The sequence below is a fragment of the Balaenoptera ricei genome, chromosome X (genome assembly GCF_028023285.1).
Source record: "Balaenoptera ricei isolate mBalRic1 chromosome X, mBalRic1.hap2, whole genome shotgun sequence".
NCBI classification, from domain to species: Eukaryota; Metazoa; Chordata; class Mammalia; order Artiodactyla; family Balaenopteridae; genus Balaenoptera; species Balaenoptera ricei.
In genome coordinates, this window is record NC_082660.1 from 68,816,579 (window position 1) to 68,829,059 (window position 12,481).

Below are 12,481 nucleotides of genomic sequence, written 5' to 3' on the forward strand. Positions count from 1 at the left end.
CAAGATCCTTTTTGACCCAGCTCCTAGAGAAATGAAAATAAAAACAAAAATAAACAAATGGGACTTAATGAAACTTAAAAGCTTTTGCACAGCAAAGGAAACCATAAACAAGACCAAAAGACAACCCACAGAATGGGAGAAAATATTTGCAAATGAAGCAACTGACAAAGGATTAATCTCCAAAATTTACAAGCAGCTCATGCAGCTCAATATCAAAAAAACAAACAACCCAATCCAAAAATGGGCAGAAGACCTAAATAGACATTTCTCTAAAGAAGATACACAGATTGCCAACAAACACATGAAAGAATGCTCAACATCATTAATCATTAGAGAAATGCAACTCAAAACTACAATGAGATATCATCTCACACCAGTCAGAATGGTCATCGTCAAAAAATCTACAAACAATAAATGCTGGAGAGGGTGTGGAGAAAAGGGAACCCTCTTGCACTGTTGGTGGGAATGTAAATTGATACAGCCACTATGGAGAACAGTATGGAGGTTCCTTAAAAAACTAAAAATAGAACTACCATATGACCCAGCAGTCCCACTACTGGGCATATACCCTGAGAAAACCATAATTCAAAAAGAGTCATGCACCACAATGTTCACTGCAGCACTATTTACAATAGCCAGGACATGGAAGCAACCTAAGTGTCCATCAACAGATGAATGGATAAAGAAGATGTGGCACATATATACAATGGAATATTACTCAGCCATAAAACGAAACGAAATTGAGTTATTTGTACTGAGGTGGATGGACCTAGAGTCTGTCATACAGAGTGAAGTAAGTCAGAAAGAGAAAAACAAATACCGTATGCTAACACATATATATGGAATCTAAGGAAAAAAAGAAAAGGTCATGAAGAACCTAGGGGCAAGACGGGAATAAAGACACAGACCTACTAGAGAATGGACTTGAGGATATGGGGAGGGGGAAGGGTAAGCTGTGACCAAGTGAGAGAGTGGCATGGACATATATACACTATCAAACGTAAAATAGATAGCTAGTGGGAAGCAGCCGCATAGCACAGGGAGATCAGCTCTGTGCTTTGTGACCACCTAGAGGGGTGGGATAGGGAGGGTAGGAGGGAGGGAGACGCAAGAGGGAAGAGATATGGGAATATATGTATATGTATAACTGATTCACTTTGTTATAAAGCAGAAACTAACACACCATTGTAAAGCAATTATACGCCAATAAAGATGTTAAAAAATATATATATATAACACCTTAATAATTCCTAGACACTTCTTTCACTAGTCCTCTTTTGTCTCTTCTGTTATATGATTTTATAAAGGAATTTCTCTTTTCTTCACATTTGAGTTAAAAGTTTTCTTTTTTTTTTTTTTTTTTTTTTTTTTTTTTTTTTTTAAAATTTATTTTATTTATTTTTATTTGTGGCTGCGTGTGTCTTCGTTGCTGCGCGCAGGCTTTCTCTAGTTGTGGCGAGCGGGGGCCACCCTCCGCTGCGGTGCACGGGCCTCTCATTGTGGTGCCTTCTCTTGTTGCGGAGCACGGGCTCCAGGCGCGTGGGCCTCAGTAGTTGTGGTGCGTGGGCTGAGTAGTTGCGGTTCACGGGCTCAGTAACTGTGGCTCGTGGGCTCCAGAGCGCAGGCTCAGCAGCCGTGGCGCACGGGCCCAGCCGCTCCGCGGCACGCGGGATCCTGCCAGACCAGGGTTAGAACCCGTGTCCCCTGCATTGGCAGGCAGCCTCCCAACCACTGCGCCACCGGGGAAGTCCCAGTTAAAAGTTTTCTTGATCGGAGTAAATCGCTAGTACTGAAGAACCTTCTTCCTTAGGATGCCTCTCATCTGTTGTCAAGAGCCCATTGTTTGGGTACTGAAAGCTATGCCTCAGAAATAAAAATTTTGTTTCTCTATAGGCTCTACACTAAAAGTCCCACTATTCACTCTGTAAATATTCCTTTACCTTCCAAAGTCATAACCTTCAAAAGTAAAGGATTAAAATATCACCTGTGACCTTCAGGTCCTTCTATTTACTATTTAATACTTTAAAGTTATTAGTAAGAAAGATATTTTCCAAGGACTATAGTACATAAAGGTAAGAGGTTTATCAAGTGAGCTCAGCAACTCAAAAAAGTAATTGATTTGGAAACAACTCCTATTGCAAATACTTTTTCCACTAACAGTTTTAAAAAACATTTGAGAAAATATATCCATCCAGTTTTTAAATTTGCACTGGATATATTTATTTAAAACAAAATATAAGTTTACTATGAAAAAACATTAAATGTATAAGCAAAGACTTTCACAATCAATTGATATCTCCCCTACTTGGAGTACATTACTCTACTTTCAACTATTTAAATAAAACAAAAAGAAGAGTAATAATATTCACAATTAAAATATAATACTTACCAACAAAGTTAAGTAAGCTTAAAGTCTTTCTCTTCTCTTGAAACATTTAAATTAGTATGGCCACAAAATAATTCCACTAACAGGAAGTCAATTAATATCTCTAATTCTGTTAGTAATAATCAAGTACGATGAAAATTTTAGAACTACAAGGGATTAAAAGGACCAAGAAAGTGCAGTAACACAGCACTGCACTAATTTAATTTTATTCTACTTGCTTGCATAATATGTATCCCAATTAGCTCTAGCAAAATAGATTAAGCCTTAACAACTACAAATTCTCCTATTATCACTAAATATCACTCAGCAAAGAGAGCATATAGCAGTGGTCCCCAACCTTTTCGGCACCGGGGACTGGTTTCATGGAAGATAGTTTTTCCATGGACGGGGGGGCGGGGGGATGGTTTCGGGATGATTTAAGTGCATTACATTTATTGTGCACTTTATTTCTATTATTATTACATTGCAATATATAATGAAATAATTATACAGCTCACCATAATGCAGAATCAGTGGGAGCCCTGAGCTTGTTTTCCCTTGCCACTCACTGATAGGGTTTTGATATGAGTTTGCAAGCAATTGATTTATTATGGTCTCTGTACAGTCAAACCTCTCTGCTAATGATAATCTGTATTTGTAGAGCATCGACGCCTCAGCTCCACCTCAGATCATCAGGCATTAGATTCTCATAAGGAGTGCACAACCTAGATCCCTTGCATGCGCGGTTCACAGTAGGGTTCGCACTCCTATGAGAATCTAATGCCCCCGCTGATCTGACGCTCGCCCGCCCGGCCGCCTGCCGCTCAGCCCCTGCTGTGAGTCCCGGTTCCTAACAGGCCACGGACCGGTACCAGTCTGTGGCCCGGGGGTTGGGGACCCCTGGCATATAGGAATCCACTATAATTTAAAGCTAAATTCTGATGCTGCCATTAAGATTACTTTTGAATTTCAGAAGTAATAAAGTTAAGCATCACCAGTCTGAATTCCTCTAAAATGCACCTCCCTTTCCCCCAAAACTTATTTCATTATATCTGTGTTCTAGACCATCAGGGTTTATTCATAAAAATTCTTGATATTTTTAGCTTCCTTAATAATCCACTAGCCTACAAATGTTAGTTTAAAATATTCCTGGTTAAGGAATAAATTTTCAACTCCATCCTTAAATTACAAGTGAGACTGAACAGACCTGGAAACATAATTGGCAGATAATGACTGAAGGAGAAAGACAGTGAACAGAGAAGAGAGTATTTGTAATCCTTAAATGCTATCTGCTCCATTCTCAGTTCACGTACTTCTTGGACAGGGCTAAAATATACCACTGTCCCCTCTCCTTGATGTTTATTTTTGGAGTATGTCTCAATTTGTTTGTTTTGCAATGCTACTGAGCCTTTGGTTCTTGGTAATAAGGTATTTTCTAAGTAATTGCTGGGGTTTTGTGCATGTGATACTTTCATGCATCACTTCTCAAAGCAATGTCAAAGAATACAGAAGTTTTTCCAATAATTGCCTGCCTTGTCAAAATATGCAGATAATTTTATTTTCTGAATAATCTTCATGAAAACAATACAAAAAGATCAATTGAAAAATATTTTATACTGCAGAGGAACACAATCTTATTTTCTATCAATAATATTCATCTAATGTCTTCTACATACCAGGTACTGCATTAGGCACTTTACAGCCCTCATCTCCTTTAATTCTCACAATACAAAAAAAAAATAGGCATCTTCCCATTCTACTGATAAGGAAAATGAGACTCAGAGTAACTTGCTAAAGATCACTTGGGTTGCATTAACATACATGATCTTTAAAATTTTACACAATTTTTTGAAAACTGAGAAAACGGGAGGAAAACTATCTGCCACCCTAGCATTATTAAGACCATTTTTTAATGTTTCAGTATGCTTTGTGCATTCACTCTTTTCCAGGGAATTCCCTGGCAGTCTGGTGGTTTGGACTCATGGCTTTCACTCACAGGGCCCAGGTTCGATCCCTGGTCGGGGAACTAAGATCCCACAAGCCACGCAGTGTGGCCAAAAAAAAGAAAAAAAAAGACACTCTTTTCCATATTCCATATTATTTTTCTATTATAGATTCCCAGAAGTAGATCAAGAAATATGGATAGTTTTTTACAAGTGAAGAATTGTCAATTATTTTTTTTTAAATATTTATTTATTTATTTATTTATTTTCGCTGCACTGTGTCTTAGTTGCAGCATGCAGGATCTTCCTTGCATCATGTGGGATCTTTAGTTGTGGCATGCGGACTCTTAGTTGTGGCATGCATGCGGGATCTAGTTCCCCGACCAGGGATCGAACTCAGGCCCCCTCCATTGGGAGCTCAGAGTCTTACCCACTGGACCACCAGGGAAGTCTTGAAATATGGATAATTTTGTCAAAGACCATGCTTTTTCATTTTTATCATGCTGCCTCCCTAAAATGACACCAGTTGCAAGAATAAGCAACTTTCTTTCTACCAGAGGGGGAAATAATTCACCATAAAAATAAAATAAGTCACTGAAAAATAAGCCTTTGTGGCCTAGCAGAGAGCATACGCTTTGGAGTCAGACAAGGGGTAGAATCCCAGCTCAGCCTCTACAGCTGTGCTTCTTTAAGCAAACCCCCAACGTCTCTCTTGCTCAGTGTCAGTTTCCTCACCTTTCAAAAAGGGCTAATACTCTGCAGGGTTATTGTGAGGATTAGAGATAATGCATGTAAACCATAGTGCATGACATGTAGAAGGCATTGAATAAATATTAGAGAATAAGTCAATGTCCCAGTGAAAACACTGTTACGAGTGTAAGTAATCCGATAAGTAGGGTAGCATTCCATTTAACAACAGACAACTATGAAGAACTTGAGTGATTTTTAATTATATTCATTTAGGAGAGGTGTCTTTTTTTGTTGTTCTCTATTTTTTTTAATAAATTTATTTATTTTTGGCTGCATTGGGTCTTCATTGCTGCACACAGGCTTTCTCTAGTTGTGGCGAGCAGGGGCTACTCTCCGTTGTGGTGCTTGGGCTTCTCATTTTGGTGGTTTCTCTTGTTGTAGAGCACGGGCTCTAGGCACGCAGGCTCCGTAGTTGCGGCTCTCAGGCTCTAGAGCTCAGGCTCAGTAGTTGTGGTGCACGGGCTTAGTTGCTCCACGGCACGTGGGATCTTCCTGGACCAGGGCTCAAACCTGTGTCCCCTGCATTGGCAGGCAGATTCTTAACCACTGTGCCTCCAGGGAAGCCCTCTATTTTTTTTTAATTTAAGTGTAGTTGATTTACAATGTTGTGCTAATTACTGCTGTACAGCAAAGTGACTCAGTTATACAGGAGAGGTGTCTTTTTAAACAGAATACTTAGATTATAAGATCATACATTATCCTACCATTTAAAGCCAAATCTACTATGGTGGATAGACCTGGGATTTTTTTAAAATAATGTTTTCAAAAATTGACAAAAAAAGTAAGCGTTTTGCAACAGAACGCCTATATTTTTAAACTGTCTCTAAGTAGTATCACAGTAATCTCATTATTAAAAAGTCCAAAACATGCTCAGTTACAGGGGAAAGGTATAAAAATGAAACAAACTTTACCAGCCTATACTTATTCCTTGTTTACTGATGAGAAAATCCAATTTTAGATTGTGAAACCTAAACAAACTTGCAAGTGAAAGAACAGATTCCTGACTTTATATGCACACAGTTAATTAATTAATTAATTAGATGTTTGACAGATATTGCTAGGTGTGAAAAAAAATAATTTAAAAGTGTCTGTATTCATAACCAATATTTTATAATAACTATAAATGGAGTATAATCTTTAAAAATGGTGAATCACCATGTTGTACACTTGAAACTCATATAATATTGTAAATCAACTATACCTCAATTAAACAAAAGTGTCTGTATTCAAGATGCTCACAGTCTAATGGGAAAGACTGGTATATAAACAATGACAATACAGTGTGCTGAATTCATCTCAATTCAGCTGGGGGAACCAGGAAAACCTTAGTTGAGAAGGAAGGTAATGTTTGAGCTAAGACTTGAAGAGCAGGAACCCTCAGGTGAATAAGGAGTGGGGTGAGGGAGAAGAAGGGAGATACTCCAGCAAGTATAGATACTTGCAAGAGAGTATAGAAAGATCAAGGCAGGAATTCCCTGGCAGTCCAGTGGTTAGGACTCGGCACTCTCACTGCCGGGGCAAGGGTTCAATCCCTGGTGGGAGAACTAAGATCCCACAAGCCATGCGGCCAGTAGAGGGAGGAGCTTGAATTGAGATGAGCCTGGAAAACGCAGACCAGGGACAGACTACAGAAGTCCTTTTATACTTTGCAAAATAGGTTATTTTAAATTTTCGGTTTTCAGTTTTTTACCTTAGCATCTCTGGCAACACTATGAAGGATGAGTTCAAGGATGACCAGTTAGGCACTTACGGCAAGAGATTTGCAAGAGTGATAAGGGTCTTGAACAGTGGCATGATGGGAAGGGAGTTAGAATCTGATTCCTTAAAAAAAATTTTTTATTGAGATAAAATTCACGTAACATAAAATCCACCATGTTAACAATTTTAAAGTACATAAAACATCATTAATCATTAGAGAAATACAAATCAAAACTACAATGAGATATCATCTCACACTGGTCAGAATGGCCATCATCAAAAAATCTACAAACAATAATTGCTAGAGAGGGTGTGGAGAAAAGGGAACCCTCTTGCACTGTTGGTGGGAATGTAAATTGATACAGCCACTGTGCAGAACAGTATGGAGGTTCCTTAAAAAACTAAAAATAGAACTACCATATGACCCAGCAATCCCACTACTGGGCATATACCCTGAGAAAATCATAATTCAGAAAGAGACATATACCACAAAGTTCACTGCAGCGCTATTTACCATAGCCAGGACATGGAAGCAACCTAAGTGTCCATCAACAGATGAATGGATAAAGAAGATGTGGCACATATATACAATGGAATATTACTCAGCCATAAAACGAAACGAAATTGAGTTATTTGTAGTGAGGTGGCTGGACCTACCGTCTGTCATACAGAGTGAAGTAAGTCAGAAAGAGAAAAACAAATACTGTATACTAACACATATATATAGAATCTAAAAAAAAAAAAAAAGGTCATGAAGAACCTAGGGGCAAGACGGGAACAAAGACACAGACCTCCTAGAGAATGGACTTGAGGACACAGGGAGGGGGAAGGGTAAGCTGGGACAAAGTGAGAGGGTGGCATGGACATATATACACTATCAAACGTAAAATAGATAGCTAGTGGGAAACAGCCACATAGCACAGGGAGGTCAGCTCGGTGCTTTGTGACCACCTAGAGGGGTGGGATAGGGAGGGTGGGAGGGAGGGAGATGCAAGAGGGAAGAGATATGGGGACATATGTATATGTATAACTGATTCACTTTGTTATAAAGCAGAAACTAACACACCATTGTAAAGCAATTATACTCCAATAAAGATGTTTAAAAGATAAAAATAAAAAATAAAGTACATAATTCATTGCTGATTCCTTTTGAAAGTAATCTATCCCCTGCTAGGCTCTTCTGCTTCTAGTTTAGTGAGAGGTTAAATGAATAAATAATTTAATTGGTAGAAATACTAGTTTTTAACATTTTTCACGTTTTATTAAAAAACAGTAAGTGGTGGTTGTAGAAATTTAGACAATACCAACATATAAGGTAAAAAGTTACAGTGTTCCCCTAATGAACAATCCCAACTACCCAGAGATATCCACTGTTGTATATCCTTACAAAGGTTTCTCTCTATATATACATACACATATATATATTTTAACATAAAAGGCCTCTAGAATATAAAACTATGTATTGCTCTACATCTTGTTTTCCACGTAAAAATGGCTTGGAACCCTCCTAAAAAAGCACATAGATTTCTAGTTCCAGTGTATGAGCCTGCTCATTTCATCATTACTTTGAAAATTGTATATTTTTAATTTTACTTTTTGCCAATCTATTAAGTAACTCGTTTTAATATGCTAGCTTATTTTTTTCTTATGGAATAGTACACATATTCAAAAACAGAGAAGGTAGGTTCTCTTAAATTCAGCTCAAGTTGACAAGCATCGGAGATGTTTAAATGGCATTTTAAAAGTGCCTGTACAGGTATTGTGTACTAGAAGGAGGCACAGAATGTACAGGAAATAGCATAAGACTGACTGACCTAGGATTTCAGTCCTTGTTCTGCAAGAGTTAACTGTGTAAATTTAGGACTTGGGTTTCCTCATTTACAAAATTAGAGAGCATAAAGAATTGCTAGTAATCTGTAAAGCTCTAAGAGCATACGGCTCTACACATGTTTCAAAACAACAATGTTAAAATTCCTCAGCTTGGATTGCTTAATGGTGAGTAAAGAATACTGTATCTCCTCCACTTGCCGAAGTCAGTAAATTCCACGAGGAGGAATCTTAGTTTTGTTCACTTATATACACTAAACTCCTCACAACAGCGCCTGGCGCGCTTGATATTTGGTAAATCATTGAAAATGGTTTAAGAGCTTCACTCTGGTAACTTGCTTTGAATCAATTATTTGGACAATGAAATAAATTTGGCATAGCTCCGCTCTTCTGTTTACTCCTCTCATTCCTCAAGTGAAAATGCTACAAAATATATAGTTCTCACACGTCTAAAAGGGAGTTACATCTACTGACAGAAGAAAGACTCAGATAATCTACCCCTTGGATCTAAAGTCGAACTTCCCGCCACCACCTGATGGGGCCCATACTCAAAGAAGTGTCAAAACTCGTAGCTATGTACACCCACAGGCCTATAGAAGCCAGCTTGTCACCTACCCCACCCCACTCTCAGACTCTACAATCCCAGAAGACAAGGTTATTACAGTTTCTTCTCTCGCGAACCCCACAATTCCCCAAACGGCGGAATTGGAGCCACCAAAGATACAGAATCGGCGGGGAAAAGGGATCGGGAAGGACAAAACAGACCCTCTCAAGCCCCACTCGTTGGGAGAAGCCCGTGTTGCTGGAAACAGCGTCCTCACCTCCTTCTTTCTCTGGGCACAGGCTGAGGGAACCCCGTAAACGAGCAGCAGTGCCACCGCCACGGTCGCAGAGACACACCAAAGCCACCAACGCGCTGCCATGTTCGCTTCTCTCCTTCCTAGAAGGGAAACTTTCCTGGGGCTGGGGCTGAGGGTTGGGCGTGAGAACAGTCAAACCAGCCCCCTCGCGCCTCCTCATTGGTCCAGCTCAGCCCTGCCCGTAGTCCCCTCACATTACGTCAGGGCGCTGTACAGCCAGACGCCCGCTAAAAGACGGTTCACTTCTAATTGGTCTCTGTTAGCCAATAGAAAAATGACAATCTGGAGGTTTTACATTGGTCCGCTAAGGATGAGGGGCCGCCCCTTTCATTAAACGTAAAGATGGCGGGCTTAGCGGCCCTTCAAATACGCGTGCGCAGTTGTGAAGCATTGCGGGCTTTCAGCGTCCAAGATGGCTTAAGGTTGTTACAACAGAAACTTTTTCCTGGAGACTCTTTAGAACTCTTTGAACACCTCTTTCGTGTAATATTCTAGAAAAATTGGACCTAGCCACGTGATTGATAGGAGCTATCCAAGTCCCTTATTTGGCCTCCAAAGTATTTCAAATTAAAAAAAAAAAGAAAGTTCGGGCTTCCCTGGTGGCACAGTGGTTAAGAAACCGCCTGCCAATGCAGGGAACACGGGTTCGAGCCCTGGCCGGGGAAGATCCCACATGCCGTGGAGCAACTAAGCCCGTGTGCCACAAGTACTGAGCCTGAGCTCTAGAGCCCGCAAGCCACAGCTACTGAGCCCACATGCCACAACTACTGAAGCCTGCGCACTTAGAGCCCGTGCCCTGCAACAAGAGAAGCCAGGACAATGAGAAGCCCGCGCACCGCAGCGAAGAGCAGCCCCGGCTCACCGCAACTAGCGAAAGCCCGCACACAGCAAGGAAGACCCAACACAGCCAAAAAAAAAAAAAAAAAGTAAAAGCAGGAAAGCAAAAACAATGTTACTGAGGGATATTTTTAAAAGTGAATGAACAAGAGCTTGTTGAATACCTTGTGTGTCCCAGGAACTGTGGCACATGTGCTGAACACAGCGGACATCAAAAGTTACATTCTAAAGTGTTTATTCATGGCAAACCTTTAGGTTTATTAGGTAGGCACCAACAAGGACTTAAATTTCTGTTATAGAGAGCAAATGTTTCTTTTTACTTGTCATTCTTTTGTTTGAGGGATGGACGCAACACTAAGGTTGTAAGAAAGCACTTCTGTCTTTTTAAAGTTTTTGTGTCATAATCGGTTTTCTTAAATATCCAATTCCCTTATCTAATAAATAATAAAAATCCTACATAGCAGAACTTTCCACTTATTTGTCCCGGTTCTGTTTATCATTGTGGATTGTAAAACTGGGATAATAGAGAAGAATAATATACTCAAGAGGAAAAACACCAACAAAACCAATTGCATGTAATTTGGATTTATTTTGATGCTGTGGAATATCATATGACCATTCTTTTAGGCCCTGCTGGGAAACACACAGAGAAGAAAATAATTTCATTAAGTTGGAGAGACAAAGAGATGGGTATGGAAGGGAAAATAGCTGGTTCTGAAGAGATGTGATCTAGAGATATGTAAAAAATTAAAACGTTTACAGACACTCATAGTAAGAAAAATTTTTTTAAAATACACTGAGACATGCCATATGATTCCATTTATATGACATTCTAGAAGGGTAGAGAACAGATCAGTGACTATCAGGGGCTGGAGGTGAGGAGAGGGACTGACTACAAAGGGGCCACACAAGGAGATATTTTGTGAGGATACAGCCTTTCTCTCCTTAATTATTGGGGTGGTTACACACTGTTTGCATTTGTCAAAACTCAGAAGACTACACTAAAAAAGAGTGAATTTTACTGCATGTAAATTTAACAAATAAAAAATTGAGGTAAGTTTTTTAAGTACACAAAAATCTCACCTATCATTTTGGCAAAAATTCAATACATGATGTCATTGAGTCTGTGGGGAAACAGGCACCCTCATACATTGCTGGTGGGAATGAAAAATGGAGGATAACTTAATATCTAATGCATTTATCCTTTGATTCAGCAATCCCACTTCTAGGAATCTACTCCAATAATAAGAAAGTATACGCTCACAAACTTATTCATTTCAGCACTATTTGTAATTGAAATATTCTCAAAACCACCTAAATGTTCAAATATAGGAGAATGATTGAATATACTATGGTACATAAATACCATGGAGTATTTCACAGCTGTAAAGAAAAGGAATGAGGAAGAGCTCTGTAAATGATATGGATTTTCAAGATCTATTGTTAAAGTGAAAAAACCAAGTGCAAAAGTACATACATATTATGCTACATTTGTGTAAAATAGAAGAGGAAATAAGAAAATATATACGTTTGCCCATTTTGCAAAAGGAAACACAGAAAGCTTAAATCAGAAACTAATGAAATTGGTTACCTACAGGAGGTGGAGGAAATGGAGTAGAAAAGTTATGAGAGGGAATGACACTTCTCTAAGTACACCAAGTTGTATAGTTTTGACTTTTGGAATAATGTTAATATTTTTAAAATAAAATATAAAAGCAAATCATGTGGTTTTGTAAGACGAAAAAAGTTCTGGAGATGGATGGTGGTGATAGTTGTACAACAATGTGAATGTACTTAATACCACTGAACTATACACTTTAAAATGGTTAAAATGGTAAATTTTATGTTATGTATACTTTACCACAATTTAAAAAACAAGTTAAACATTTAAAAATCACATCAGTAAGAATGGGTTAAAAAACTGAAATTGAATACAAACCAAAAAAAGGGAGCACAACTCTATTTCAAATGAAAAACAACCACACTAAAAAAAAATAACTAATCTGAAAAATTTATGAACACACTACCTTGATTACGTACCATTAGTCTAAAGAAGAAAACAGAACTACAAGCAAATCTTAAACTCTACTAGGTAGATTTGTTTTTCATGGTGATATGAGCAAAGCAATTCTGAAAATGTATTGTGTATAATGTAATATGTAAAAACACTCATGTTGAGAGCCAGGATTCTCACTGTGTAA

At 38.7% G+C, this 12,481-nt stretch overlaps 1 protein-coding gene across 2 annotated transcripts in view; it reads right to left on the reverse strand.

Annotated features, from left to right (window-relative positions):
- Positions 1–9,583, reverse strand: part of MAGT1 (magnesium transporter 1) — a 50,080-nt gene extending 40,497 nt beyond the window's left edge. The window contains exon 1 of one of the 2 annotated variants that reach the window (XM_059911020.1): positions 9,405–9,583. In XM_059911020.1, coding sequence (XP_059767003.1) covers positions 9,405–9,506 — 102 coding nt within the window. In that variant the 5' untranslated portion in view covers positions 9,507–9,583. The remainder of the gene's footprint in view (positions 1–9,404) is intronic. The other variant, XM_059911021.1, reaches the window with a different exon arrangement.
- Between the last annotated feature and the right edge of the window lie 2,898 nt (positions 9,584–12,481).